The 25,802-nt window shown below is 43.6% G+C and overlaps 1 protein-coding gene and 1 long non-coding RNA gene across 3 annotated transcripts in view; one reads left to right on the plus strand and one right to left on the minus strand.

Annotated features, from left to right (window-relative positions):
• MRS2 (magnesium transporter MRS2) overlaps positions 1 to 7,221 on the minus strand; it is a 32,644-nt gene extending 25,423 nt beyond the window's left edge. The window contains exons 1-4 of one of the 2 annotated variants that reach the window (XM_019425272.2): positions 6,930 to 7,219; positions 5,117 to 5,190; positions 1,567 to 1,603; positions 226 to 338 (exon numbers count right to left, since the gene is read on the minus strand). In XM_019425272.2, the coding sequence (XP_019280817.1) occupies positions 226 to 338; positions 1,567 to 1,603; positions 5,117 to 5,190; positions 6,930 to 7,101 (396 nt within the window). In that variant the 5' untranslated portion in view covers positions 7,102 to 7,219. Of the gene's footprint in view, positions 1 to 225; positions 339 to 1,566; positions 1,604 to 5,116; positions 5,191 to 6,929 lie in introns of both variants that reach the window. The other variant, XM_019425273.2, reaches the window with a different exon arrangement.
• Positions 7,222 to 7,397: 176 nt separating this feature from the next.
• On the plus strand, positions 7,398 to 24,938 carry LOC109252713 (uncharacterized). Its single transcript, XR_002074141.2, has 6 exons — positions 7,398 to 7,697; positions 8,549 to 9,624; positions 17,654 to 17,736; positions 18,983 to 19,046; positions 22,062 to 22,192; positions 23,124 to 24,938. It is a non-coding gene; the product is annotated as an uncharacterized LOC109252713 (long non-coding RNA).
• The last annotated feature ends 864 nt before the right edge of the window (positions 24,939 to 25,802 follow it).

The following is a 25,802-nucleotide window of genomic DNA, read 5'->3' on the forward strand; positions in this document are numbered from 1 at the left end:
AATAGAGACTGCAGTCAGAACTCTTCCAACACAAAATAGAGCAAGAGTCATGCCTGCTGAACATATGTACAGAACCCACGGAAGAGTTACGCTCATAATGACACGTTATGTTATCAAGTACCCTACGTCTCACACATCCATTGTCAGTACAAAGGTACTTTTCACCTAGATACTGATCAAGACAGCTAGGAAGCAGGAAAGGACGATGGCATAAAAACCCTTTACCTCCATTCTCATGATAATTCTATTGTTTCTTGTTGTGATGCTCATCACATGCTGAAACCTCAAATCTCTGGCTTGAAGACCTAATTCTTGATATAAGTCAGTTTTCTTCTTTTCTATAAAAGAAAGATTTTTAACAAAAAGAGTGGGCCAAACCAATAAAGTGAGGAGTTTAGTTTTGTATCAGAGCACCCCTCCCACCACCAAGATCACTTTCTACTACCAGAAACAAGCCAAAATTAGTCTTTTTAATGGCCATTTTAGCCTCAAAACAAATTCAAGTAAATTTGGTCAGACTCTAATAATTCTTTTTTGGTCTTATCCATACTTCATAAAATGTCTTTGTACACAGAAGCCCCCGGGGACCAAAATAACCACAGCCATACATGATTAGGACTTATGGTATCGATTTCAAGCTCTAGAGATGGACCATCTTTTTTTGTTTTTTGTTTGTTTTTTTTTTCATACATATTGTAAAGAACTACATTTCCTGTTTTCTATCTTCAGTATTTTAAATCTGTGAAGAGATAATTCAACTTTCTTGGTTCTTGGACTAACAGAAAATGAGAAAATAAAGTCAGTTTTTCACTAGATTCTCCTACCTGAAAACTAAACTTATTACCTAAGAGAAAGCATGATGGATGGAGAAACTCAAGAAACGATATGGTTACAGTAGCATCTGTACTTGTAGCGTCAAATCACACCTGTGACAAAGCTCGAAGTACTACAGTCATTTGAAAGACATAATGAGCAAAACACACCCAAAATATCCCACCAGGATCTCAGCAATGGGAGGGACAGGATCATGGGGTTGGAAGCACATGAGAGATCCGCGGCCTGCATCTGAGGTCAGACAGTAAAGCGATGCTTAGTTTCATTTTAAAAAGTAACTGTCCATCAGCAGCAGAGTCCATCTAGTGCCCTGTCCTTCCCGTCTTCTGTCACCCATTGCCACTGCAATGTCAATAGTATTCTGTAAGTCTGTCTTACATGTGGAACAGAAGATGTGTATGTGGACTAGGGCAGTGAAAGGGAGACTAAAGAGAAATTAAATGCACTTCAGCTGCATACCAGCCTCTGCTCTCAAAATATCCCTTTAACATCCGGTTAGAGAGGAAGTGGCTCCTGACAAAAAAACAAAAACCAGTTCTGGGAGAATTGTCCAGGTACTGCCAGTTCCAATTAGGACAGATGGACAAATGCTGAAGACACATCTCTTTCAATATACCCACATACGCAAAGAAAATCCTACTCAAAACACTACAATTTTTTAATTTCCATCAGATTCATTCACTCACTGATTAAAAAAGAAAAGTAATTTACAAGAAAATTAAACATACTCACCAAAAGAAGTAACGTTTCCCTCTTTGTCAAATTTTGTCTGAAGAAAGATAATAAAAACAAAATATTATTTTCTCCCAAATGAGTGGACTATTTATAGTATTATACCATATGGTATTATACCTCCCAAATACAAAAAAAAAAAAAAAAATGCACAGATAAACCATAACAGCTTCTTTAGGTTAAATTCAGTTAGGAGTTAAGGTTTAAAAGAATCTCTTTAATTTGCTAGGATAAATGTGACCTTGGATTAACTTTCTGTCTTGGTTCCACTGGAAATCTGATAAAGGAGTATCAATGTGTCATAGGCAACATTGCTTCTGGTAAAAACGCCTGATACCTGCTAGACCGCACAGGACCAGGAAGACTGTGGACAAATTAGAAACCTCGTGGGAAGCCATGGCTCTGCTTTTCCTGGAGCATATGGTTGCTCTCGTAACTGGCCGCGTTCCTTGCGGAAGCCCTGGATGGGCCCTGGAGCTGGTTATAGGAGACACCGGCACTACAAGGTGTGGGGATTCTGAGCCAAGGTGTAACTCATACCCACCTTTAAGAACATCAACTCCTTGTACCTGAGCTGTCACATGGGGTCCAGAGAAGCTGCTGGATGGCTGCAAGGGCTTCTTTTGAAGAGGACACATCTGACGCTGCCCTTCTGTGTTTCCTATCCTTCATCCTTCTGAGTAGACTGAGACCAACTGTGGCTCATCTTGTGAATCTAAGGATCTACTGGAGGCTATCAAGTGTCTCTGGTGAGTGTAGGGGAATCAGTAACGATTTACTGAAAAGGCCTCTTCTGATAGTTTGAAGAGAGGACACAATGCAGAAAATCTACCTATTTCCCAGAAAGCAGAGGGAACATTTTTCTACAATACTTGTCCACAAGTACAGAATACTTGTCAAGTTTGAATGTGTCAAATAACATTTAATGAATCACTATGTACTAGGCTGCACTAATTACTGTTAAATATGCATTTCCAGAAAGACCCTAAGATATAGTTGAAGAAACAAATGCTGGGTTATTACCATGGAAGCGTATGCATGCTGTGTTAACAGCAAAAGAACAACATCCCACAGTATATATTTTAGCTGGTTTCTCATGAGCAAGGTAAGATCAACATAAATATGAGTACCATAAGCCAAAGGGCAAATTTACATCAAAAGGAACTATTTTGTGTAATACAGACTAGGTTTCCTTAATTTCACAAATACACATGCCAGCTGAAGAAAGTTTGAAAATAAAGTAAAATAAAACTAATCACCCCAAATGACAAATTTTAGAGAAAGCCATGCCAATATTTTACTAAACGTTCTCCCAGCCTTTTTCCTCTTCAATATATTCATGTTACACACACTTCTTTGCAGTCGTGCCTCCTTTTCCAACTTAACGATATATGAATATTTTTGCAGGTCAATATTCACCATTTTTTCTTTAATATTTTGATAAAGATCATACAAACTATGATTTAAAAAAATGTTTATCGGGGCACCTGGGTGGCTCAGTCGGTTAAGCGGCCAACTTCGGCTCAGGTCATGATCTCGCGGTCCGTGAGTTCGAGCCCCGCGTCGGGCTCTGTGCTCACAGCTCAGAGCCTGGAGCCTGTTTCAGTTTCTGTGTCTCCCTCTCTCTGACCCTCCCCCGTTCATGCTCTGTCTCTCTGTCTCAAAAATAAATAAACGTTAAAAAAAATTTTTTTAAATAAAAAAATGTTTATCTTATAAAGTAACATAACCTAGAAAATGAGCTGATTAGTGAGCTTTCCTTTCAAATAGTATCAACTGATTTTCTTAAGTTTTTTTGGTACACAATGATTTCACCTGCAAAGAACCTTCTTTCAGTATTTAACTTCTGAATTTATTCTTAAAAAATTTTTTTAATGTTTATTCTTGAGAGAGAGAGAGAGAGAGAGAGAGAGGGAGATTGTGAATGGGGGGAGGGGCAGAGAGGGAGGGAGACAGAATCTGAAGCAGGCTCCAGGCTCTGAGCTGTCAGCACAGAGCCCAACGCGGGGCTCAAACTCACAGACCATGAGATCATGACCTGAGCTGCAGTCAGACGCTTAACTGACTGAGCCACCCAGGCACCCCTGCTTCGTACAGTTTATAAAGAAAAGTTCTTATGTTCATAAACCTGAATAATGATGATGATAATGGCTAATATATATCAAGCGCTTACCATGTGAGGCACTATTTTAACGGTTTTATGCCTCTTCCTTATTGGTGTATAGAGATGCAACAGACTTCTGCACCTTGATTTTATATCCTGTGACTTAGTAAATTTATGTGTTAATTAGTTCTAGCAATTTTTTGGTGGAGTCTTTCAGGTTTCCCACCTAGAGTACCATGTTGTCTGCAAATAGCAAAAGCCTGACTTCTTCCTTGCTGATTTGGATGCCTTTTATTTCTTTTTGTTGTCTGATTACTGAGGCTAGGACTTCCGGTGCTGTATTAAACAGTAATGGTAAGAGTGGACATCTTTGTCTTATTCCTGAATCTTAAGGGTTTCACACACAGTTGAGAGTTAATTTGAACTTTACCAGGTACTATTACCCCCAGTGTATACCAATGAGAAAACTAAGGCACAAAAATGTTACCACACCTTGTCCAAGTCTGCCCAGTTAACAGAGGTAGAGCTGAGTTCTGAATTTAGGAATGCTCGTTCAGAACAGGCACATTATTTTTTTTAAATTCAACTGTTGTTTTGAAAAAGGTAAAGCCCTACAAAAAAACCTGCAATATCTTACAACCAAATCCTGTGCAACTTTCACCTAGAGTCCTCTTTTGCTACGATTTTGCCCCAATGGCCTACTTCTCTTTCTTAGATACGTGTCTGTGATACACATTATTCTTATTATTTTACTCATTTTCCCCCCTGAATCATTTCAGATCATCGCAGAGATCATGAACCTTTAAAGCATACACTCTTGGGGCGCCTGGGTGGCTCAGTCGGTTAAACGTCCGGCTTCAGCTCGCTCGGGTCATGATCTCGCGGTCCGTGAGTCCGAGCCCCGCGTCGGGCTCTGTGCTGACAGCTCGGAGCCTGGAGCCTGCTTCAGATTCTGTGTCTCCCTCTCTCTCTGCCCCTCCCCCATTCATGCTCCGTCTCTGTCTCAAAAATAAACGTTAAAAAAAATTTTTTTTAAAAAAGCATACACTCTTAAACACTACACTTTTCGTTTCCACATGCTTCTGCATATATTATATTGCATAGCACGGGTTCAAGCCCCTGTATGGCGAACAGCCTTCAAGGACTTCTAAACATATTCACGGGGAAATCTTGAGGAGGCAGTGAGGAGCTGTGATTTGAGTGACCAGTTCTACTATCAAAAGAAGACCTCCACATTCAACACCGAAGTTTCAAGGCTGCTCTTAAGCAAATCTAGCTGGCACTCAGGTCACCAAACAAAACACAAAGATGACATGACTTACAAGTATAATGATTCACTATGAAACAAAAAATAAGTATTATCTTGGCTGACCAGTCCACCCCAGTTAACTTAATAAGTACAGGAAGTACCTTCTGTAAGTTATCAAATGTACCATCCATACTCACCACAGTAAACACCGGGGCTACGCTGGCTAAAGTGGCTTGAGAGACATCAGAAGTTCTAAACCGGTGCATTTCACCTGAAGAATAAATCAGGGAATTCTCTGTGGTCATACAACAGGTTTCAACGTATGGCTAAGATAGAGAGCTCTTATAGTATGCGGAAGTCTTCAGACTATTTTTTGGAAACATTTTTCCTAGAGGAATGAGGAATTCCTAGAGGAATGTCCCTTTTAACACTTGTAGGTGATTATATTAGATCTGGCATGGAATGATTTTTAAAAGTAATGGCTTAGGTGAGGTACTAGAATAATTTACAGATTCCAACCACCTTTTTTCTAATGATTACTGCTGTCTCAGAGTTGAATGCACAAACGTATAACACTGTTCTGAGATTAAAAGAAAATGTCCATCTTTTTTTGCAGAATTTAAAAAGGCTTCTCATGAAAATTATATTGGTAGACGTATCTTAGAAAACAGATTGCAAGTAAAACCCGTTTCAGCATTCTAGGATCAGGATTATTGGATCTCTAAGTCATGAAACCTATAGATTTTACTTCCATGTATTAACTTTTCCACACATATACTTTACACAGTAAATACTTATGTGATAACCCATTGGACTGGAATGCAGATCCCATACTCAGAAGATAACCCAATGAATTGGAATGAAAACAAATCCTTATTCGAAAATAAATCTATTTAAAACATGTAATTAGACTGAGTTGCAGTGAGTTCTGAAGAATAACCATGTCGATTTAATGACACAAAGGATGCTGTATTCAAAATACCAAAAAGGAATGGGAAGAAGGTGTAAAAAAAATTACCAATTATTTTACACTTCCAAAGTAATCACACGGACTCCACAGAATGTGGAGACACAGTCTCCTTTCCCATCTTATTCTTTCCCATTACATACACTTAGTGACTCATGTAATTGTTAGCATCTGGGGCTTGTTGTTTCCCCTTTACAAAATACAAATTATAAGAGTCAGGTGAATAAAAGTAAAAGAGCGATAATAAATCAGCATTTGCTAATCAACCACAAGTTAAAGTGTTTCCAAATTGGCGATTGTGAATCTCAACGTTTGTCCTAAAACATCAGATGGGCTGAAACTGGGATCCCGAGCATTATTAAAGGAGGGAAAATGCGATGTACCCGAATACAGACTCCCTGTTGAGCGTGGGGAAGGACGTGGTGATGGCGAGTTGTACTTCAGAAAGCTTTTGAGAATAAAACTGAGAAAACTTAACTAGAGGGCAGCGCAATACTTTTGAGGAACCATACATTGTAACGTCGCTCGTTTCTGAGTATTCTCACCCACATTCTCACACTTGGGGAAATGTGATCATTATGCTGTATCACGTGGTGAAAACATTAACAGCTCCGATTCCTCCTCCTCGCCATTGCTCGGACCCCTGTGACTGTCACACTGCACTGGAAACTAAGAGCTTCCTCGGGAGCAACTCTTACTACGAAGTCTCCCAAGTTTTCAGCCTTATTTATAGGTGCGTCCCCATTCCTCACTTGAGCAATGGGAAAAGGGTTACCAGTGTCCATCAGGAAGGGAAAGAAGACTGGAAAAGAAAGTAACAGACAATTATTTCAGGCTTCAGAGCTACCATATAAGGAATTAGGGAGAAATTCTCAAGAACATTCTTCCTCCTGGAGCACTGCAGAGGGAGGGTTGCAGCGAGGGGCGTGGGGACCTCGGCGCTGGGCGGACCCGGGGCTGAGGCCTGCGCAGGGTCGGACGGTCGGGTCAGGGCCCTGAAGTCGACGCAAGATCGGCGTCCAGGGCCGCGGAGAGGGCCGTACCTGCCACTGGGGGCCGGCGGGGCCCGCACAGCGGCGCGGCCCGGCTCCGCCCGAGGATGTGGGCCGCGCGGCCGCAGGCGGCAACTGGGCGCGCCCCAGGCGTCAGGCCCTGGGCCAGAGCGCACAACGTGCGCCGGGGCAGGAGCCGGCTCAGACTCCGCAGGCGATCCATGGTGCTTGTGCGAGCAGGAGGTGACAGCAACACCCCAACCCCTCATGCCGGACGCTGGCGGGTCGGCCGGCAAGACGCGGCCCCGCGCGGGCGCTTTAAAGAGCGACGGCTGCGTACGGCGCATGCGCGGGTGGCGCCGCGCCTGCACCTCCTCTCCCGCGCATGCTCGGAAGGTGACTTTGGGCAGGCTCCTTGAGTCCCTTGGCCAATCAGAGTTCGCGTCCCTTACGAGGCAAGTCGCGGGGGGTGGGGGGGTAGGTGGGCGGGGCGCGCTTACCTGCGCCACCCCAGCTGCGGAGCCGGCGCTTAACCTCTGCGACCTTGCAGAGGTCAGGCTGGAGCGTAAAGGGTGGGTCGTTGCTAGTGATTGGTGATGGTTGGATGTGAAGAAATACACGACCATAATGCTTTGCCGTTTCTGGAGCGTCTTCGTACTGAGGATCAGATAGGCAGTTTGGAAGTGAGGAACTTATACCCCGTTCCTAACTCAATTCATATTTAAGTGTATTGTAGCAGAAACAACTGTCATATGGAATGACGGACTAAACTTCTGCTGGTGAAGATGGAAGCACATAAACTCACAAGATTTACACTCTGTATTTAATCAACTGTAAGATAGTATCAATTCCAAGGTAGCATTATTTTATGTACCAGCAAGAAAGAAAAAGTGCTGAGAAATTATGCTTTCTATCATTTTAAGGCTCATCCCAATTTCAGTCTTTTTTTTTTTTTTATTCATTTTGAGAGAGAGAGCCTGTACACATGCACAGGCTAGCCAGTGGGAGAGGGTCAGAGGGAGAGAGAGAGAGAGAGAGAGAGAGAGAGAGAGAGAGAATATGAATGAATCCCAAGCAGGCTCCACACTGTCAGTGCAGAGCCCCACATGGCTCCATTCCATGAACAATGAGATCATGACCTGAGCTGAAATCAAGTCCAAGGCTTAACCAGCTGAGCCACCCAGGTGCCTCCCAATTTCAGTCTTTATTTAAAAAGTGGGTTTTAGAAGTGATTAAATACAGTATATGTGTATATATATTTTTTTTAATGTTTATTTTGAGGGAGCATGCCTGTGTACAAGCAGGGGAGGAGCAGAGGGAGAGAGAGAGAGAGAGAGAGAATTCCAAGCAGGCCCCATGCCCAGCCAGGAGCCCCACTAGTGGCTTGAACTCATCACTGAGGGATCAGGACCTGAGCCGGTAGCAAGAATCAGAAGCTCAATGAACTGAGTCACCCTGGCACCCAGTATATATATATATATATATACATATATATATATATATATATATATATATATATATATATATATGTATATATGCATATTTTTAAAGCGTGAGTTAGTAGACTTGTGCCTTCCAGAGTAGTAACACAAGACAGACACGAGCTTCACAGATTCCCAATCACTCTGTATAAACACAGAACAATGGAGAACTTTTTGTTTTTTCTGTAGGGTATTGGGAATGAAGCTGAATCAGGAAGCCAGCAGACAGAAGACTTCACAGAAGAGGGGGTGTTTGACTTCAGCACTGAGAGCAAAGGATCACATCAAGCCTTAAAATCTGGAAAGAACGTACCTCACAGATTTTTCATTTTACTAAGCGCTTCAGTGATGAAACAGTTCTTCCTAAAACACGCCTTCAGAGACCTTTCTTTGAGACAATGTGTGATAATTCTTTTAAAAAAACTTGACCCCCCCCCAGCTCAATGAGACAGCTCTGTTTAAGATGGCCTTGCAGAGCCTTAGAAAAGCTCTGGGAAATGGCCAGACACATCACCTTGCCATTCATGTCAAGGGTTTGGGATTTAACCTGAGAAGGGTAGGCGCCATAGGGGGACTTCAATGAGCAGCGAGGTAAAGATCTGAGGTATGTTTAAATGGATGATTCTGTGTGGGGAAGAGATTACAGAGAGTCAAGTGTGGAGGCAGAGAGATGGCAATGATGGTTTGTGCCAAGATGGAGATGGGAGACAGGGCGAGCTTGGTCCTATATATTGAAGACTAGTTGACAAGATTTGCAGATGGGATGTAAGCAAAGAGGCATAGAAGTTGACTACTTTTTTTTTTTTTTTTTTTTTTTTTTTTTGCCTAAACAACTGGGCAATCATGATGGCATCTAGTGAGAGGGAATTTGAGAGCGGAGAAAGTTGGAGATCAGGTTATGGCATTGTGTTTGATTCTGGACATGCTAAATCAAATATCTAAGCACTGATATCAAGTGAGCAGTCTGGAGTTTGGGGGAGATGTTGGTGCTAACATATACATTGGGAGCTGTGTAGAGGTATTTAAAGCCATGAGACTGGGTATGATCTCTTAGGAAGCGAGACAGCAAAGAGAAAAGTTTCTATGATTGAGCCCTAGATCCTCCAGCATTTAATCATTGAAAAAAGAGGTGGATCCAGCAGAAGAGTATGAGAAGGGGTGGCCAGGAAGGAGGAGTAAAATCAGAGGGTGGAATCCTTGAAGCAAAGTGAAGAAAGTGTTTCAAGAAAGAGGAAGTGCTCAATTACGTCAGATGCTACTGACAGGTAAGATGAGAAATGGGAATTGCTTATGTTGGAAGTGACACTGGAGTTTCCTGGTGATCTTGACAGGAGCAGTTTCCGTAGAGGGAGGGATTGGGGTCTGAATAGTCATTTTCCTATTCAGTCCAAGCCGTGACAAGATCCCAGAAGACTTCTGCACCTATATGACAATTTAGCCTTAAGTTTTTTTTTTTTTTTTTTTTTTTTAAGTTCATTTACTTTGAGAGAGAGAGCAAGCAGGGGAGGGGTAGAGAGAGGGAGAGGGAGAGAGAGACAAGCCCAAGCAAGCTCCACGCTGTCAGCACAGGGCTCAAACTTGAGAACCGTGAGATCATGACCTGAGCCGAAATTCAGAGTTGGACGCTTGACTGACTGAGCCACCCAAGCACCCTGCCTTAAGTTTCTTTAATCTCTTTTCTCACCTCTTGAGCTCCAAAGCATGTCGGTTACCTCATCCCCACCTCTGGATTGTATTCTTACCTAGAAATGTTTCATGTCAGGAAAGCCATACCTGTAACACACTCTCTGACACTAGCCTTCTGGAGGCTTTATGCCCACAATTATATTTTCCCATCAGACCCTTGCTGGCTGTCCTCCCTTCTCTACCTAGCCTGGATTATGTAACTGACCATCTGAAACCTCTATGACTTAGTACTTGGAACATGTAGCATTCAGGGGTGTAATCCTAGAAACTACTTTATTTTTGTCCCTCCAATCCTGCTGAGTGGGGCTAGTCCTTCTCCAGCCTCTTGAAAACTTGGGTAGGTCCCATGACTCCTCTGGTCCCTTGGCCCTATGTTCACTCTGTTATCAATTCAGTAATTGAAAACGTCCACTCCATATACCAATTTCAATTCAGTAATTTGCAGTATCAGACCCCTTATACTAATCACAGCTGCAATCTTCATTCAAAGAAAGGACTTGGTACCTCTCTCCTTGTTGGGCCTGGAGGCAAACAAGAATTTTTGGTGTGGATAGAGATTTTGGACAGCTCCCCCAACCCCTTCCCACTCCTTTTCTTACTCCATGGCTGCCATTTCTGACTCTGCTGGGGCAGTGAAGCCAAGTTAGAATGAACGAGTCTTTGACTGAAAGGCAGCATCGTGCTCTCTATAGGCAGGGCAGATATTGAAGCTGACCCCATTGAGGGCATGTCCACGGGTTCTCTGGAAGACCTTCCCCTCTTCCCTCCAGGCCCATTTGGTTGCCAGTCCTTTGATGCAGACAGTGACCCTCCTGATCACTTGCAAATTCTGCCTCTTCTTGCCTCAAATGACCAGGCTCCTCTTTTCCCAACCTGCTGCTCTTTTGGGCAGGATCCTTTAAAAAGCAACCCAGACTGATTTCCCATTGTCACATGTTCACCCCAGGATTCATGCACCATTAGAAGGGAGCACAATTACTTCCCCAGCATAGAGCTGCTATCCTTTGCTTAGGTACAAGCCTGTGACATCTTCAAGCTCTCAGAGTGATCTTAAGATGTCCCTCTCAATAGACTTGAAGTGAGTGGCAAGCACTCTCCTTACCCCTTTCTCTGGAAGTGTTTCTAAATCTTCCACACCATGTCTGGCCTCAGTCTTCAGTCTTCTGATCCTTTGACATCTTCCACCTGGGTGAGAGGTCCACCTGTGTAGTGGCTTCTCTATAAATTCCCTTCAGAAGTTGGTAACTGACCTTGGTGCTGGTACCCTATCTTGGCACTTCAGCGGAAACACCTACGTTCCTCAGCACCCTCGATCCTTTGCACTTCTTTTATTCATTAATGAAGTTATTTATTTCACAAGTACTTGCTGAGCATGACAATGTGCCAAGTATTATTTTAGGTTCTGGGGTAAATGCGTGAAGGAAACAAAGTACCTGTCTGTAGTGAGTAGAATGCTGCCCGCCCCCCCCAAATTTATGTTCGCTCGGAACCTCAGAATGTGACCCTATTTGGAAGTAGGAGTCTTTGCAGGTTCAACTAGTTAAGCATCTCAAGTTGAGATCATCGCGGATTTACGGTGTGCCCTCAATTCAGTGACTAGTAGTCTTTATCAGAGAAAGGAGAGGGAGGCTTGAACGCTCAGACCTAGCAGACCAGCATGTAAAGGTGGGAGTAGAGATTGGAGTGATTCAGCTGTAAGCCAAGGAGCACCAGAAGCCACCAGCAACCAAAAGAAGCATGGATGGATTCTCCCCTAGAGCCTTCAGTGGGAGCGAGGTCTTGCTGATACCATGAGTTTGGTCTTCTAGCCCCCAGAACCGTGAAAGAATAATGTTCTGTTGTTTTAAGCCGCCCGTTTTCTGGTACTTTGTTACGGCAGCCCCAGAAAATGCATACCCTGCTTTCGTGTAGCTTAAATCCTAGTTGATGGGGGCCCATAAAATTCGGGGCCCCATCTGTGCCCTCACTACCACCCGATGATTATTTCATTGCCCTCTCTCAGTCCCTGCCCCCCTTCTCTCCCCGTAATACCTCCTTTAAGTCTTTAGTGGTGTCCTCAAACCTCTTATTCCAGCCAAGCTCCTCCAGTCATTTCCAGTACAAAATAATTTTACTGAGGGGAAATACACGCTACAGATCAAAAGCAAACAAGACATATTATAGTTTTATGTTTCCCTTCAGCTTAATTTACTGTTAAGTTCGACCTTTTGTGGCTCTTTAATATTTGGCTTCAGAATTCAAATCAAAGCCTCCTGCCAAAGAATTGTGGGCCTTTAGTAAGAAGTAAATTCCTTCGGAGCCTCAGATGTATGTTCTGGTTACTCTTCTCCCTTCACAACAAATATGGTCCAGGCACTGTACTTGGTCCAGGGAATACAAAATAAAGAGATTGATTTTACTCTTGGGGAGCTCACCTGAGAAACATGATAATGCAGACAACTGTTTAATTTCCCTTGTGAGAAGAACTATCAGTGACCAGTGCAGGGTCTCAGGGCACTTGGATGCGGTGAACCAACAGGCGAGGTCAGGGAAACCCTTTCTCAGGAAATGACAGTTTGGTTGAGACTGGGATGCATAAACATTAGCAACAAGGAGGGACTGAGAAACATTTCCAAAAAGGGGAAAAATGCGTGGGAAAACAAGTGGGGTTTTTTTGGTCATTGGAAGAATTGCCAGAGGTGTCTGACGACGCATGGTGGATGAGGCCCTCGAGTGGGTCTAGGTGAGGCCAGAGGGGCAGGTGGGAACTAGATTGTCCTGGGCTTTATACACGTTAAGGAGTTTGGATTTCATTCTGTGAGAAATAGGGAAAGTATCAAAGGGCTTTAAGCTAGGGGGAAGGATTCCATTTTCATTCTTAGATGACCACCCTGGAGACATCTTTGGAGACGGGAGTGTATGGGGCAGGGGAAGAGGAGGAGCCGGAAGACCATTGGGAGGCTTCTGTAGGCATCCAGACAAGACTTGAGGGGGCGCTGGGTGAGGGCAGGGAGAACGGTCATGGAGAGAAAAGACTGGAGAGATATATAGAAGTAGAGCGGGTAGGACCAGGTGATTGGTAAGAGGGAGAAGGCACATAAGCCTGCTGGGGCTGCCGTAACAAAATTCCACAGACTGGAGACTTAAACAACAGACATTTCTTTCTCACAGTTCTGGACCCTAGAAGCCCAGGATCAAGGTGTTGGTAGGTTCTCTGCTTGGCTTGTAGACGGTGCCCTTCCCTGTGCCTTTTTCTGCACATATACATCCCTGGTGTTTCTGTGTGTCCTAATCTCCTCTTCTTGTAAGGACACCTGTTCGATTGGATCAGGACCCACCCTAATAATCTCGTTTTTATTACCTCTTTAAAGGCCCTCTCTCCAAATATGTTATGTTCTGAAGTCCTGGGGGTTTGGGCTTTAAGATATGCATTTGGGGACCCCATTCATTCAATAGCAGAAAGTAACGATGAACCCATGATTCTGAGGGAAGCAAGATGGTGGTGGATAGTGCTATGTACTGAGTAAGGGAAACCCGGACGAAGAAGAGTTCAGCGGAAAGAGTGGGAATTCTATTTTGGACCTGTTGGGTTTGAGATTGCCGAGTACATATCTAGATAACGTTGGTCTGGAGTAGGGGATAAAGCAGTGGGCTAGACGGAGAAATGTGGGGCTTGGGCATATAGAAATAAGTGAAGCTGTGGGCATGTAGGAGGTTGCCTGGGGAGGATGTGAAAGGAGGAAGGGTCCAGATCACATTCTCCAGGGGACACCAACCAATACCGGAACCTGGAGCAGGAGGTCCCCAAGAGGTTAAGGGGATGGGCCCTGTGGTCCAGCATGGACTAGCCCAAGTGGTAGGAGCCCCCAATAAAATAGTGGAGTCACTCTGAGAGCTTGCTGTATTTGACTACAGTGGGAAGGTAGGGAAGGTAGTGAAGGTAAAGGGGACTAGAAGTTACCATAGTTTGAGTCTTCGTTAAGTTCCCTAAGAAAACAACCCAGGCTTCTCCTTAGTAAAAATGAATGTAGGTCCTTGGTGGGGGGGGTGGGGGTGGGGGTGGTGGTGGGAGGAAGGCTCTCTCTGATGGGTTTGGAAGTCTGGCGCACTGTCCCTCCACTGTTTTCCCTGGGGCTTTCTTACTGCCACTGCCATCATTCTGAAGTGGAGTTCACTCTTTTGAAGGTTCTGCCTCAACCCCAACTACGTATTGCGTTTTCTGTTATATACCAAGCATGCACTAAGCACCACAAGCAGTAAACCGGAGGACAAGGTCCGTGCAACATTGTGTTACTGCTTTAGTTTCCCAGACAGCCTCATCTAACTGCCAGGTTTCCTCAAGGCAGTAGTCTCCAACTTCTTGTTTAATCACAAAGGATGCTTTGTGTTACTTCCCTCCTTCCCAGAGAGATCTGGCAATTCCTACAATATTACATCAGATGAAATAAACTTGTATGTAATAAGTGTCTGCACGTGTTGTTTTGCTTTTTAGTGAGTCTGATATGTTTTCGAGTAGATAAGTGGTCAATTATTATTAAGTCATGTCTAAAACGTTGAAAGTAGCTTTCAGACTCTCCTTATTGTCACAGAGCCTCAGGATTTGGGCATCCCAGGCTGGGGATCCTGGTCCTAAAAGAAATGCTTTTCCATGGTTGCCAGAGGGGTGACTATGTTAAAGTCGATCTTTCTCTCTCCTTTCTCCTGCTCTCGATGCACCTGTTGCTAGCAGGCATGTTTTTCTAATGAAAACATTTCAGCCCCATGTAGAGTTAATTTAAACAATTTCACCTTTCTAGTATTTCTCTGAGGGACAAGAATATCTAAATTTATATCTCATGGAGGGTATCAACCAAAACACCCAAATACATTTTCTATTTTGAAAAACAATGGCTGAAAATTGTTAGCATATCATGTTCCAAGAAAAAATACATAATCCAAAAGAATGTAGTCAGACGTGACTCATGATTCATAAGAATCTTCCTTTCTGAGTTACTGGCTTTATTGCTGGAAATTTAGCAAAACGTACTTGGTTTTGCACTGAATAAGTTTATTGCTGGAAATTTAGCAAAACGTACTTGGTTTTGCAAAACTTCAGCGTACAAGCTGAAGGTTTATATATTGCATAGGAATGGAAAGGATTACAGAGCATTCTTGTATCAAGGTTTTTCAACCTCAGCTCTACGGACATTTTGGATCAGGTGATTCGTTATTGGCGGGGAGCGCTGTCCTGGGCATTGTAGGACATTTAGAAGCAGCCCTGACCCACTAGGTCCTAGCAGCACACGGGCCCTGAGATGTGAAGCCAAAGATGTCTCCAGGCGTGGTCACTTTTTCCTGGGCAGCAAAATCACTTCTGAGTGGGAACCACCGTATTTTATAAGAATTAGAAGAATCCACCAACCCCAAGACCGTTTCTCCTTTTGCAAGTTAGACCTCTTTAAATTTTGACATTTTCTTCACACATAGTAGACATTCAAAAGTGCAAATCTAACATTACTGGATTGTAGCACTGAATTAAATTTTATTCTTTATGACTTAAACATGTGTCCTGATTTATTTGCATCCATTACCACAAACCACGAGTCCAGCTTTTAAAATCATGATCCTGTTGGGACGCCTAGGTGGCTCAGTTGGTTGGGTGTCTGACTTTGGCTCAGGACATGATCTCATCTCACGGTTTGCCCAGTGTCAGCTCTGTGCTGACAGCTCAGAGCCTGGAGCCTGCTTGGGATTCTGTGTCTCCCCCTCTCTCTGCTCCTCTCCCGCTCGTGCTCTGTCTCGGTCTCCCTCAAAAATAAATAAACATTACCAAAATGTTTTAAAAATTAAAAAAATAAAATCATGATCCTGTCTATACCCAGGACCTGCAGTGGCAAATTGGGATCTCTGGGGTCTGGGTCTGTGATCCACCTAGGGGTTCCAAGAGATAGCTTTCCCACGTTTGTAAAGTTTTCAGAACTTTGGCCACAGGAGGGAGCACTATTCCTGTGCTTGCTTGTTCATTTATTGACTATTTTAATACACGCTTTCAGAGTTAAGTGATACAGGGAATTCCTAACCTAGGAATCAGAGGCACAGTTAGTGTATTAGTCAGGATTTCCCAGAGGAGCTGAACCAACAGGAGGAAAGGAGATTTGTCAGGAAGAACTGGCCCACTTGATAATGTCTGAGAAGTTCCAACGTCTGCCAATCTGCTGTCTGCAAACTGCAGACCCAGGAAAGCCTGTGGTGTGATTCAGCCTGAGTCTGAGGCCTGAGGCCAGGGGACCCAATGGTGGAAGGGCCAGTCTGGGAGCAGAAGATGAGAGCAGACGTCCCAGGTCAAGCAGGGAGGCCGAAGAGAAATAAGTGGTGAATTCCTCTGCTGGTTCGCTTTGGTTTTTCTAGTCAAGCCCACCACCCATTCAATGACACCCACCACACTGGCAACAACAATTTCCTGCGTCTGTTGCTTCAAGTGCTAATTTCATCTGCCGACACCCTCACAGACACCCAGAAATACTGTTCAACCTGGGCACTCTGTGTCCCCGTCAAGTCGGCACCTAAATGTAACCATCACCACCATCCACGTCGGGAGTCCAAACACCTCTCCGTTCTTATGATCTAAGCTTGTGCCCACCTGCCACTGCATTTATTTCGCAGTTGTAATTTTGGAAAGCAGTAGGGCAAGGTAGAATTTACACAAAAGATTGGTGTCCCACGCAACCGTTTTAAAGAATTTCTCAGACTGAAAGTGTTCGAACTGACCTCTTGTACTTTGAAGAGAGCACATACGCGCAGACCCCTGCTAATCGGTGTAGTATCCATCTGCCGGTACGATGAGGAGGTGTCGAATCTGAGGCAGTGTGTGTGTGTGTTTCATCATTAGTTTTTTCCTTTTTATGAAGATTTAGCATCTATCAAAAGTTTTAAGTTTTCGCTTGTGAAGATAGTATGCCTAATAAGTTTTACACTTCTAGGCTTTAAAAAAATACACGTCCATGCCCTTCATACTATCATACGCTTGAACTGGCTGTGGAGGACAGCCAAGAACACGATACGGTGAATCTGATGAAGATTTACTTTAAAGTAGTTCAGATTGGGAGAGAGAGAATTCAGTAGAGCAAAACCTTGTGTGACGTGCGTTCTATTTGTTAAATTTACATGAATGTATGTCAAATGTATACATTTTTCAAAAATGTATTAAGTTTTATTAAATCTTACCATTCCTGTCTTCTAAACACCCAGCTTGTCATAGGATAGATCACTCTCTCCTCTTTCCTCTCCCAGCACAACGGGAAGCCCATGTTAAGGTCTGAACCATCTAGGATAATCTGGGAAGAATGGGATTTCACTCTTCCGGGAATGTTGGAAATGTCTGGGGCCACCCCTCCTGCAGTTTACCAGACATAGAAGTGACATTTTGAAACCGATAGAGATGCAACCATACATTTTTAATATAGTCCTAAATGCCTAAGGAAATGTCTCCTATGATCCAAATTACGATACAGGACGGCATCATTTAAGCTGAAGAGGGGGTGCAGGGAATGAGGCTCAGATTTAGTTATGGGTAGTTAGCTAGATGACACTTTTTGTTTCAACCCTTCTTACTGGGAATGCGTCTGACCGTGTTCTTCTTTTCTGCGACAGTCAGTGAAGCTTTGGTGACCTGGGTCATGACGCTAAATGCAATTGCTTACTGAGTGATACGCTGGCACTGGGTTTTATACCAGGTAAACTGACTTCTGATTGCCATAACATCTTACAATCATGGTTGGCCGATGATGGCAGGATCCCGAGAAAGTGGCTGCCGGCTTTGCTTCCCACGCTCTCGGGGGCTCTCTGATTTGGGGGGTGGAGAAGTGGTGGCTGCAGGAGGGGCGCGGGCTTGTCAGGTAGGATGAGGTGTTGGGGCAAGGCTGTCAGAGAGATTTGTGAGGACTGACCCCACTGGATGACATTCCTTCTTCCAGTTAAGACACCTGTGATGACAAGACGCCCCAGTGTTTGACAGAACCCTAAGAAGGAAAATAATTACACACAAACGAGGAAGATAATTTCAAATAAACGAGGACACAATACTTTCTCATAGATTTTTTTTTAAGGTTTTACTTACTGAAAGCTCTTCTTCAGATTTTATTTAGACATAGGTTTCTATTGTATAACAGTGTACATAAATGGGAAAATGTAAGCAAAATATTCGTTAAGACACTCCTAAGACTTGTTGTTCCAATGTTAAATCATAGTTTAATCTTAATTTTTAAAAATGTTTATTATTTATTTTTGAGAGGGAAAGAGAGAGAGAGAAAGAGAGGGAAGGAAAGAGAGAGAGAGAGCACAAACCGGGGAGGGGCAGAGAGAGAAAGGGAGACACAGAATCTGAAGCAGGCTCCAGGCTCGCCCCTTAAATGAATTTTTTAAAGATTATACCATGATTGGAGTGCCTGGGTGGCTCAGTGGTTAGGTGTCTGACTTAGGCTCAGGTCATGATCTTGAGGTTCGTGGGTTTGAGCCCCGTGTCAGGCTGTGTGCTGACAGCTTGGAGCCTGGAGCCTGCTTCGGATTCTGTGTCTCCCTTTCTCTGCCCCTCCTCTGCTTGTGCTCTGTCTCTCTCAAAAATAAATAAATTTTATTTATTCTCTCTCTGTCTCTCTCAAAAATAAATAAATATTAAAAGAGTAAAAAAGGGAACTAAGCTTCACATATGAAGTATTAACCATGCACATCTCTCAGCTTGGGTGGTGGCAACGTGAACCTTTTGGCCTGATTCCTTCTTGCTCACACAACACACCACACTTGGTCAAGGACAGGTATAAGACTACCTTGACTGTAAGGCACATCCTGACTTCAGAGACGATGAAAAAACGTATGCATCTTGCAATAAATGTAATGTGGTGACCTGTTTTTTCTTTCCTCTCTTCCTCCTTCTGCCTCGAGTAAATTCGTGATACTAATTTTTTTTTCATTTGTCTCTTTCAGATGAAAACTGAGTTAATCATGGGAAAAATCAGGCAGGGTTCAGGGTGTGCTGGGTTTTAAATAGGTAAGGTTTTACTGCATGTGAACTTAAATGGACCTACAGCCTTCTCATTTGTTCACGTAGATGTTTTAAGAAGTTCTTTTCAAATCTACACCCCTTATGGTTTTTCTGCACTATCTGAAAATGTCACTGGGAAATGATCAAATAGGTCATAAATCTGATGGGCTGAAAAATGTTATATTGCACAATCATTGAAACTTCTGGAGTTAGTTTATAATTAAGTTAGAAATCAATATATGTGAGGAGAAAGTACCAGGGTATCTGGCTTCCATCATACTACTTGCTATGCTAGTCATGTCTTGTTGACCGATACCAGTTTTCTAAATTGGAACTTCCAAACTTTAAATGACATCAGAACATTATAGTTCACTAAGGCAGCTCTTTCCACTAATTCAGACACTGGACTGCAGTTAACCAGTAACTTCTGCATCAGTGACATAATTTCTTGCAAAATTGGTATTTTGTAATGGTTAACTTTGCTCCTGGCTGTTCACAGCAGGGGGTAGTTCTCTTTCATCAAAGTCTTCTGGTTATTACAGTCCACCAGGGCTTAAGACATTATGCCTTAAAACAAAACAAAACCCTCCCAGGTACTGAGTGGTAGTACTATTTTACCTCACTAATTGTCAGTGAACTAAGGAAACCCTTCCAAAGTGCTTACTAAACAATTGATAGTCCAAACTGGGCATCTAAGATTTTGCCAGAAGTAGCCTTTTAATGATAGAGCCAGAGACATAGTCATCTAAGTCATCTTGCTGGTGTTAAAGGGTAGTGATTTTTTTTTTATTTTTATTAAATTTTTTTTTAATGTTTATTTATTTTTGACAGAGAGACAGAGCATGAGCGGGGGAGGGCAGAGAGAGAGGGAGACACAGAATCCCAAGCAGGCTCCAGGCTCTGAACTGTCAGCGCACAGCCCGACACAGGGCTTGAACCCACAGACCGTGAGATCATGACCTGAGCCAAAGTCGGATGCTCAACCGACTGAGCCACCCAGGTGCCCCTAAACACTTTACTTTTTAAAGTTTTTTTTTTGTGACAGAGACAGAGCGTGAGCAGGGGAGGGGCAGAGAGGGAGAGAGGGACACAGAGCCTGAAGCAGGCTCCAGGCTTGGAGCTATCAGCACACAGCCTGATGTGGGGCTTGAACTCACGAATCGTGAGATCACGGCCTGAGCCGAAGTCGGACGCTTAACCGACTGAGCCACCCAGGAGCCCCTAAAGGGTAGTGATTTTTAACTTTGTGAAAGAATGTTAGGAAGAAAGAAAGAAAGAAGGAAGGAAAGAAAGGAAGAAAGAAAAAAAAAAGAAACTTTTGTTCTGAGGTTATATAGAATTAAGGTCAGTGGAAAAAGTCTGTCCATTGTGGGAAAATATGAAAGAAGTCCCTGGGATATTGGAGAACAGGCCTTAAAATGCAGTTTCACTGCTTTGCTCCAAATCTGAATCGTGAAAGGAAACTCACAGTTCACCACCACCACCAAAGAAATCAGCAACCTCAGATATGCATCCTTCTAATTTCCACATTAAGGAAACCTGATGATAACTTGGAGAGGCAGCAGTAAGCCCCTCCCCCAGCACCTTGAATTCTTGGTGGGGGGAGACACTGACTGCTAATTAAGCTTTGGTTTTGTATCTGTAAACACCACTTCTGCCTTATGTAAATAAGATATTTACACCACTTACTTAATGATTATGCACATAAATAATTTAGAGCCGAGAGACAGAGTCAAACCATTCCTAAGGTTTTTTTTGGCCAGTTCACAGACCCCAGCTGAAGACAATGAGTAACAATTTTATTAACTTGGAATCAAAGTCTTGCTTCTGTTGAGAGTGACCCAAGGGATTTAATTGTAAGTGAAGGGGATGTATACTTGCCTGAAATGCGGAAAGAATTTTGAGCTTAGGTTGCCAAGTTTTGTGAAAGTTTTTTTTTTTTTTTTTTCCCCTCCTCATTGCTAGATTGTTAAATCACCACGGAGGAGAAACTGCTTTGTTTAAACAGCTTTTCTGTTCCAAGAACCAGAGTATTACAACAAACTCCTCGGGTGACAGAGCAAATTGTGCCATAGGTGAAATTACTCAGAGAAAATTTCCAATATTACATCTCCTTCCAGACGTCCCGCAGGCAAGTGAAATCCGCCTAGCAGCTTCTTGCCACAAAGCAGAAATCATTTAAAAAGCCAAGCTCTTAAAAATAAATAAATAAATAAATAAATAAATAAATAAATAAATAAAATAAAATAAAATAAATAAAAAGCCAAGCTCTTGAGGCACTTGGGTGGCTCAGTGGGTTAAGCATCTGACTCTTGGTTTCGGCTCGGGTCATGATCTCAAGGCTCCAGGAGTTTGAGCCCCACATTTGGGCTCTGTGCTGACAGTGTGGAGCCCGCTTGGGATTCTTTCTTTCCTTCTCTCTCTGCCCCTCCCCTGCTCGCTTTCTCTGTCTCTCTCAAAATAAATAAACTGAAAAAAATAAATAAAAAGCCAGGCTCTTTGTTCTACACCTTCCGTGTCATAACTGATCCATTCTCCCAGGGGTTCTGGTATTCTGTAAGATAATGTAGTGATTCATCCTTCTGTTTCCAGAAACTAGAGGGTATGAGAATAAAGGAAATCAATGATACATATGATGTATATTGCCACGTTGGAGAAGGTCATTGAAAAGACACGATTGACCTGCGAGCTGGACTCGGGTATTAGAGGTTCCTCTCCCCCTCCCCCGTCCTGGGGATGTGGGGTCCTCCTGCTTTTCCCGCCCCCAGAGGCTGCTCTAAGGACACAGCCTTGAGATGGTGATGTGGTGTTGAGAACACCTGCATGGTATACGTGACTGAACCCTTTTGGGGCCTCTTTATGAACTTTTAAGATATGGCAGGCGGATGCAGGGATCCATTCATCTTGCTCCCGATGAGACAAACCTGACGTGAAAGCTCCCTTTGTTTATTACAACTGCCACCTACCAAACTGAAGTGGCCTGCCTCTTTCTTCCATGTCTCCTTGCCTTCCCCCCTACAGCTGGTTTCAGATCCCATCCAGAGAGCTCCAGAGAGGGCTGTGAACCATCATGCCAACAGATAGACAGAAACACACCAGAGGGAATCAGCTGAAGATCGCTGTAGTCCTGACTCCTGCCACATCCTTCTCTGGTACCTCATGCAACTCAACTATCATTTAAAGGCTTTTTGAAACACTCGATGATTTGTGTTTTTCATTTGCCACTAGTTTTAAACTCAACTTCAGACCTGCAGGCCTATCCACTTTTCCAGAAAGGAAGCAAATCGGTGTAAGGGCTAGATGCTCTTTAGGACAAAAGCGTGTAAAATAAAGGGGGTGGTGATTGGTTAGAATCGGCAAATAATTCATTACAAATAATGAATTACGAGCTGCATTGTGTACCCCTCAAAATTCATGTATTGAAGTCCCAAGGCCCTATTGTCCCAGAACGTGACTGCACTTGATGCTAGGTCTTTAACGAGGTAGTCAAAGTGTGGTTCTTAGGGTGGGTCCTAATCCAAAGATTGGTGTCCTTACACGAAGAGGAGATTAGCACACAGGCCTACACGGAAGGAAGACGACGTGAAGACAGAGAGAGAAAACAGCCATCTACAAGCCACAAGAGAGGTTTCAGAAGAAACCACCCCGCTGACACCTTGATCTAGGACTTCTAGCCTCCAGAACTCAGCCATGATACATGTCTGTTAAGCCACCCAGTCTGCGGGTGACCCTGCAGCCTGGCCGGCTGACCCCACAGACACATACATGCTCCTCAGACAGGACTGGCTCCTTCTTGGCAGCTTTACACTTCACTCTGAGGTTATGCTGTTTTTAAAAAGATAGATATATAGTCTTTTATCTATATTATAGGCTAAACGTGTTAACCTCTCAACATTACGATCCTGTGATTTATTGTACTTGTGATCATACACAAAAAGGGTGGTTTAGAATATGAAGGTTTTTTTCAAAACCCAAGAAGCGTAGCATTCATAATTAGCTGTACTAAATGTTCTACATGGAGTGTCTTGTCTCATCCTGGCTATAACCTATGGAATAGGTAATATCCTTGCTTCTATTTTACAGATGAGAAGACTGTGGGCATAGAGAGGGTAAGTGCCACGCTCACTGTGGAGAGCCAGAATTCAGGCACTCTCTAGTCCCGTGACCGCTGGTTTTTGACATGAAGTATCTCACACGGTACTTGTGGGACATACGGCAGTTATTAAATGCTGGGCGTCTCCTAGTTTCTGAGATGGTACACCAGGGAAATCCTTCAAAAACATTACCGGAATTGCGTTTTTGGCCCTACAATGACAGCGATGAGATGAGTCCCCCAAAAACAAAGGCACAAGAAGGCTTTACAGAGGCTACGGCTGGAGCCGAAAAGAGACACAGCACTGACAGAGGATACTTAATGTAGTCTCCTGGAACAGAGTGGGGACCCTGCTTAAACAGACAAAACCCAGGTTCCCCCTGGGCCCAGTATCCTAAGGAGAGAAAGGGAAAGAAAAATGCCTCATCTTGATTGGTTGGAAGGGCCTCATCCTGATCGGTGGATATTAGTGGCAACTCAGGCAGCCCATTGGTGAGTTTTGGAGCTGAGGTCCTCTGGTTTATGTCCAGCTCCTACATGGGGCTCATCCTGGCTGCATCCTGATTGTGCTCTGTAGCAGAAGTGGTTAAAAAATATTTTTTTTATGTTTATTTATTTCTGAGAGGAAGACAGAGCATGAGTGGGGGAGGGGCAGAGACAGAGAGGGAGACACAGAATCCGAAGCAGGCCCCAGGCTCTGAGCTGTTAGCACAGAGCCCTACATGGGGCTTGAACTTGTGGACTGTGAGATCATGACCTGAACCGAAGTGCAGCCACCCAGAGGCCCTTGTAGGAGAGGTGGTTTAATAACAGCCAACAGGCAACGCCCCGGGTGCGTAATGTTTTTCACTTGGGGCTCGTTCCCATGGTCCCTGTCTCCAAAGCTGGATTAGAAACTACCTGGCAGGGGTGCCTGAGTGGCTTAGTGGGTTAAGCTTTCGACTTTGGCTCAGGTCATGAACTCAGGGTTCATGAGTTCCAGCCCTGCATGGGTCTCTCTGGTCTTTCTGCTGTCCACACAGAGCCCTCTTGGGATCCTCTCTCCCTCTCTCAAAAATAAGTAAACATTGAAAAAAGAAACTATCTGGTGACTGAAGGGAAATTGACCACCCCTGGTCCTGACTGGGGAGCTTCACCACCGGGGAGAGGATTGGGGGTGCTGAAGGGTGCGTGCACCCTCATGACGCCAGGATCTGCTTGAATCCAGCTGGAAGCAAACCATTCTTCCCTTCTTTTTCTTTCTCTCTTTTTCCCTTCCTCCCTTCATTCCAGGCTACATAGTTGAGTATTGTGACGTATAGGAGAGAGAAACAGAAGGTGCCGATGGGGGACGAAGGGCCCAATATTAGCCACACTGTGTAAATGAGAAGTAGTGCTTTGTCCAGAGTAGATTCTGAGAATTTGCTAATGAATGAATGCATGCATGCATGCAGTAGGCAGTTAAGATCCAGGACTGGAAGTTAGAGACTCAGAATGGGTAAGGTCATAGGTTTGTGTACAGTGACTTAGTACGGAAATGCTTTCAGGGTGATTGGTAATTACGAAGCCAGGTGAGGGTGTGATTTCAGGCAATATCTCACCAAGGGCAGCTTGAACTCGATTGCACACAGGGACTGTAAAGTATACCTTATGCTTACGAAGTAACCTGACCTAAGTCATTTGATGAATGCATTGCAGTGTGTGTGCATTATAAAATATAAAATATCTGGGGTGCCTGGGTGGCTCAGTGGGTTAAGCCTCTGACTTCAGCTCAGGCCATGATCTCACGGTTTGTGGGTTCAAGCCCTGAGTTGGGGTCTGTGCTGACAGCTCAGAACCTGGAGCCTGCTTGGGATTCTATGTCCCCCTCTCTCTCTCTGTTCCTCCCCTGCTCATGCTCTGTCACGTGCTCTCTCTCTCTCTCAAAAATAAACATTAACAAATAAAAAATAAATAATAAAATAAAATATAAATATCTCAGCAATTTTCTTCATCTCTTTCTTGTAATAAAATTCTATCATTACTAGTAACTATTGAGTGAGTTGATTTTGGAGGTCAGATTCTCTATCATCTGGAATATACAATTTTTGATCCCATCTATATGCTATCCAGTGTGGGAAATGAGCAATCCCTCAAGAGCAAAGTTTTGTGCCTAACAGACCCGGGGCAGCTACACTGATTGTCTGACATGTTGACTCCAATGAATTTAACTGTAGTTGAAAACCTCAGGCAATTTTTTTTCTTCCTTATTGTGAAATAATTGTCTAGGGATGGAAATTCTCCAGGTGGCTAGTTAAATGCCTCCAGAAGGCATGGGGCATTGATGAATCCCTCTGAGAATTTCTGTAGTTTACAAGTGGCTTTACTGGTTAAAGAATCTCATTAACTCTACCCCTTTAGAGCGGGGGTCTGCGGAATGGCCTGTTTGTGAAGAAACAGTAATGTAAATCTCAGCATCTTTGGACGAAACTCTAATGCAGAGTTGTTTTCTTATCTTAAAACCACACTGATAATTGGGAATGCAAACTGGTGCAGCCACTCTGGAAAACAGTATGGAGGTTCCTCAAAAAACTAAAAATAGAACTACCCTACGACCTAGCAATTGCACTACTAGGCACTTAGCCAAGGGATACAGGTGTGCTGTTTCGAAGGGACACATGCACCCCCATGTTTATATAGCAGCACTATCG

Source organism: Panthera pardus, unplaced genomic scaffold (genome assembly GCF_024362965.1).
Source record: "Panthera pardus isolate Hobbes unplaced genomic scaffold, ASM2436296v1 HiC_scaffold_17, whole genome shotgun sequence".
Lineage (NCBI taxonomy): Eukaryota > Metazoa > Chordata > Mammalia > Carnivora > Felidae > Panthera > Panthera pardus.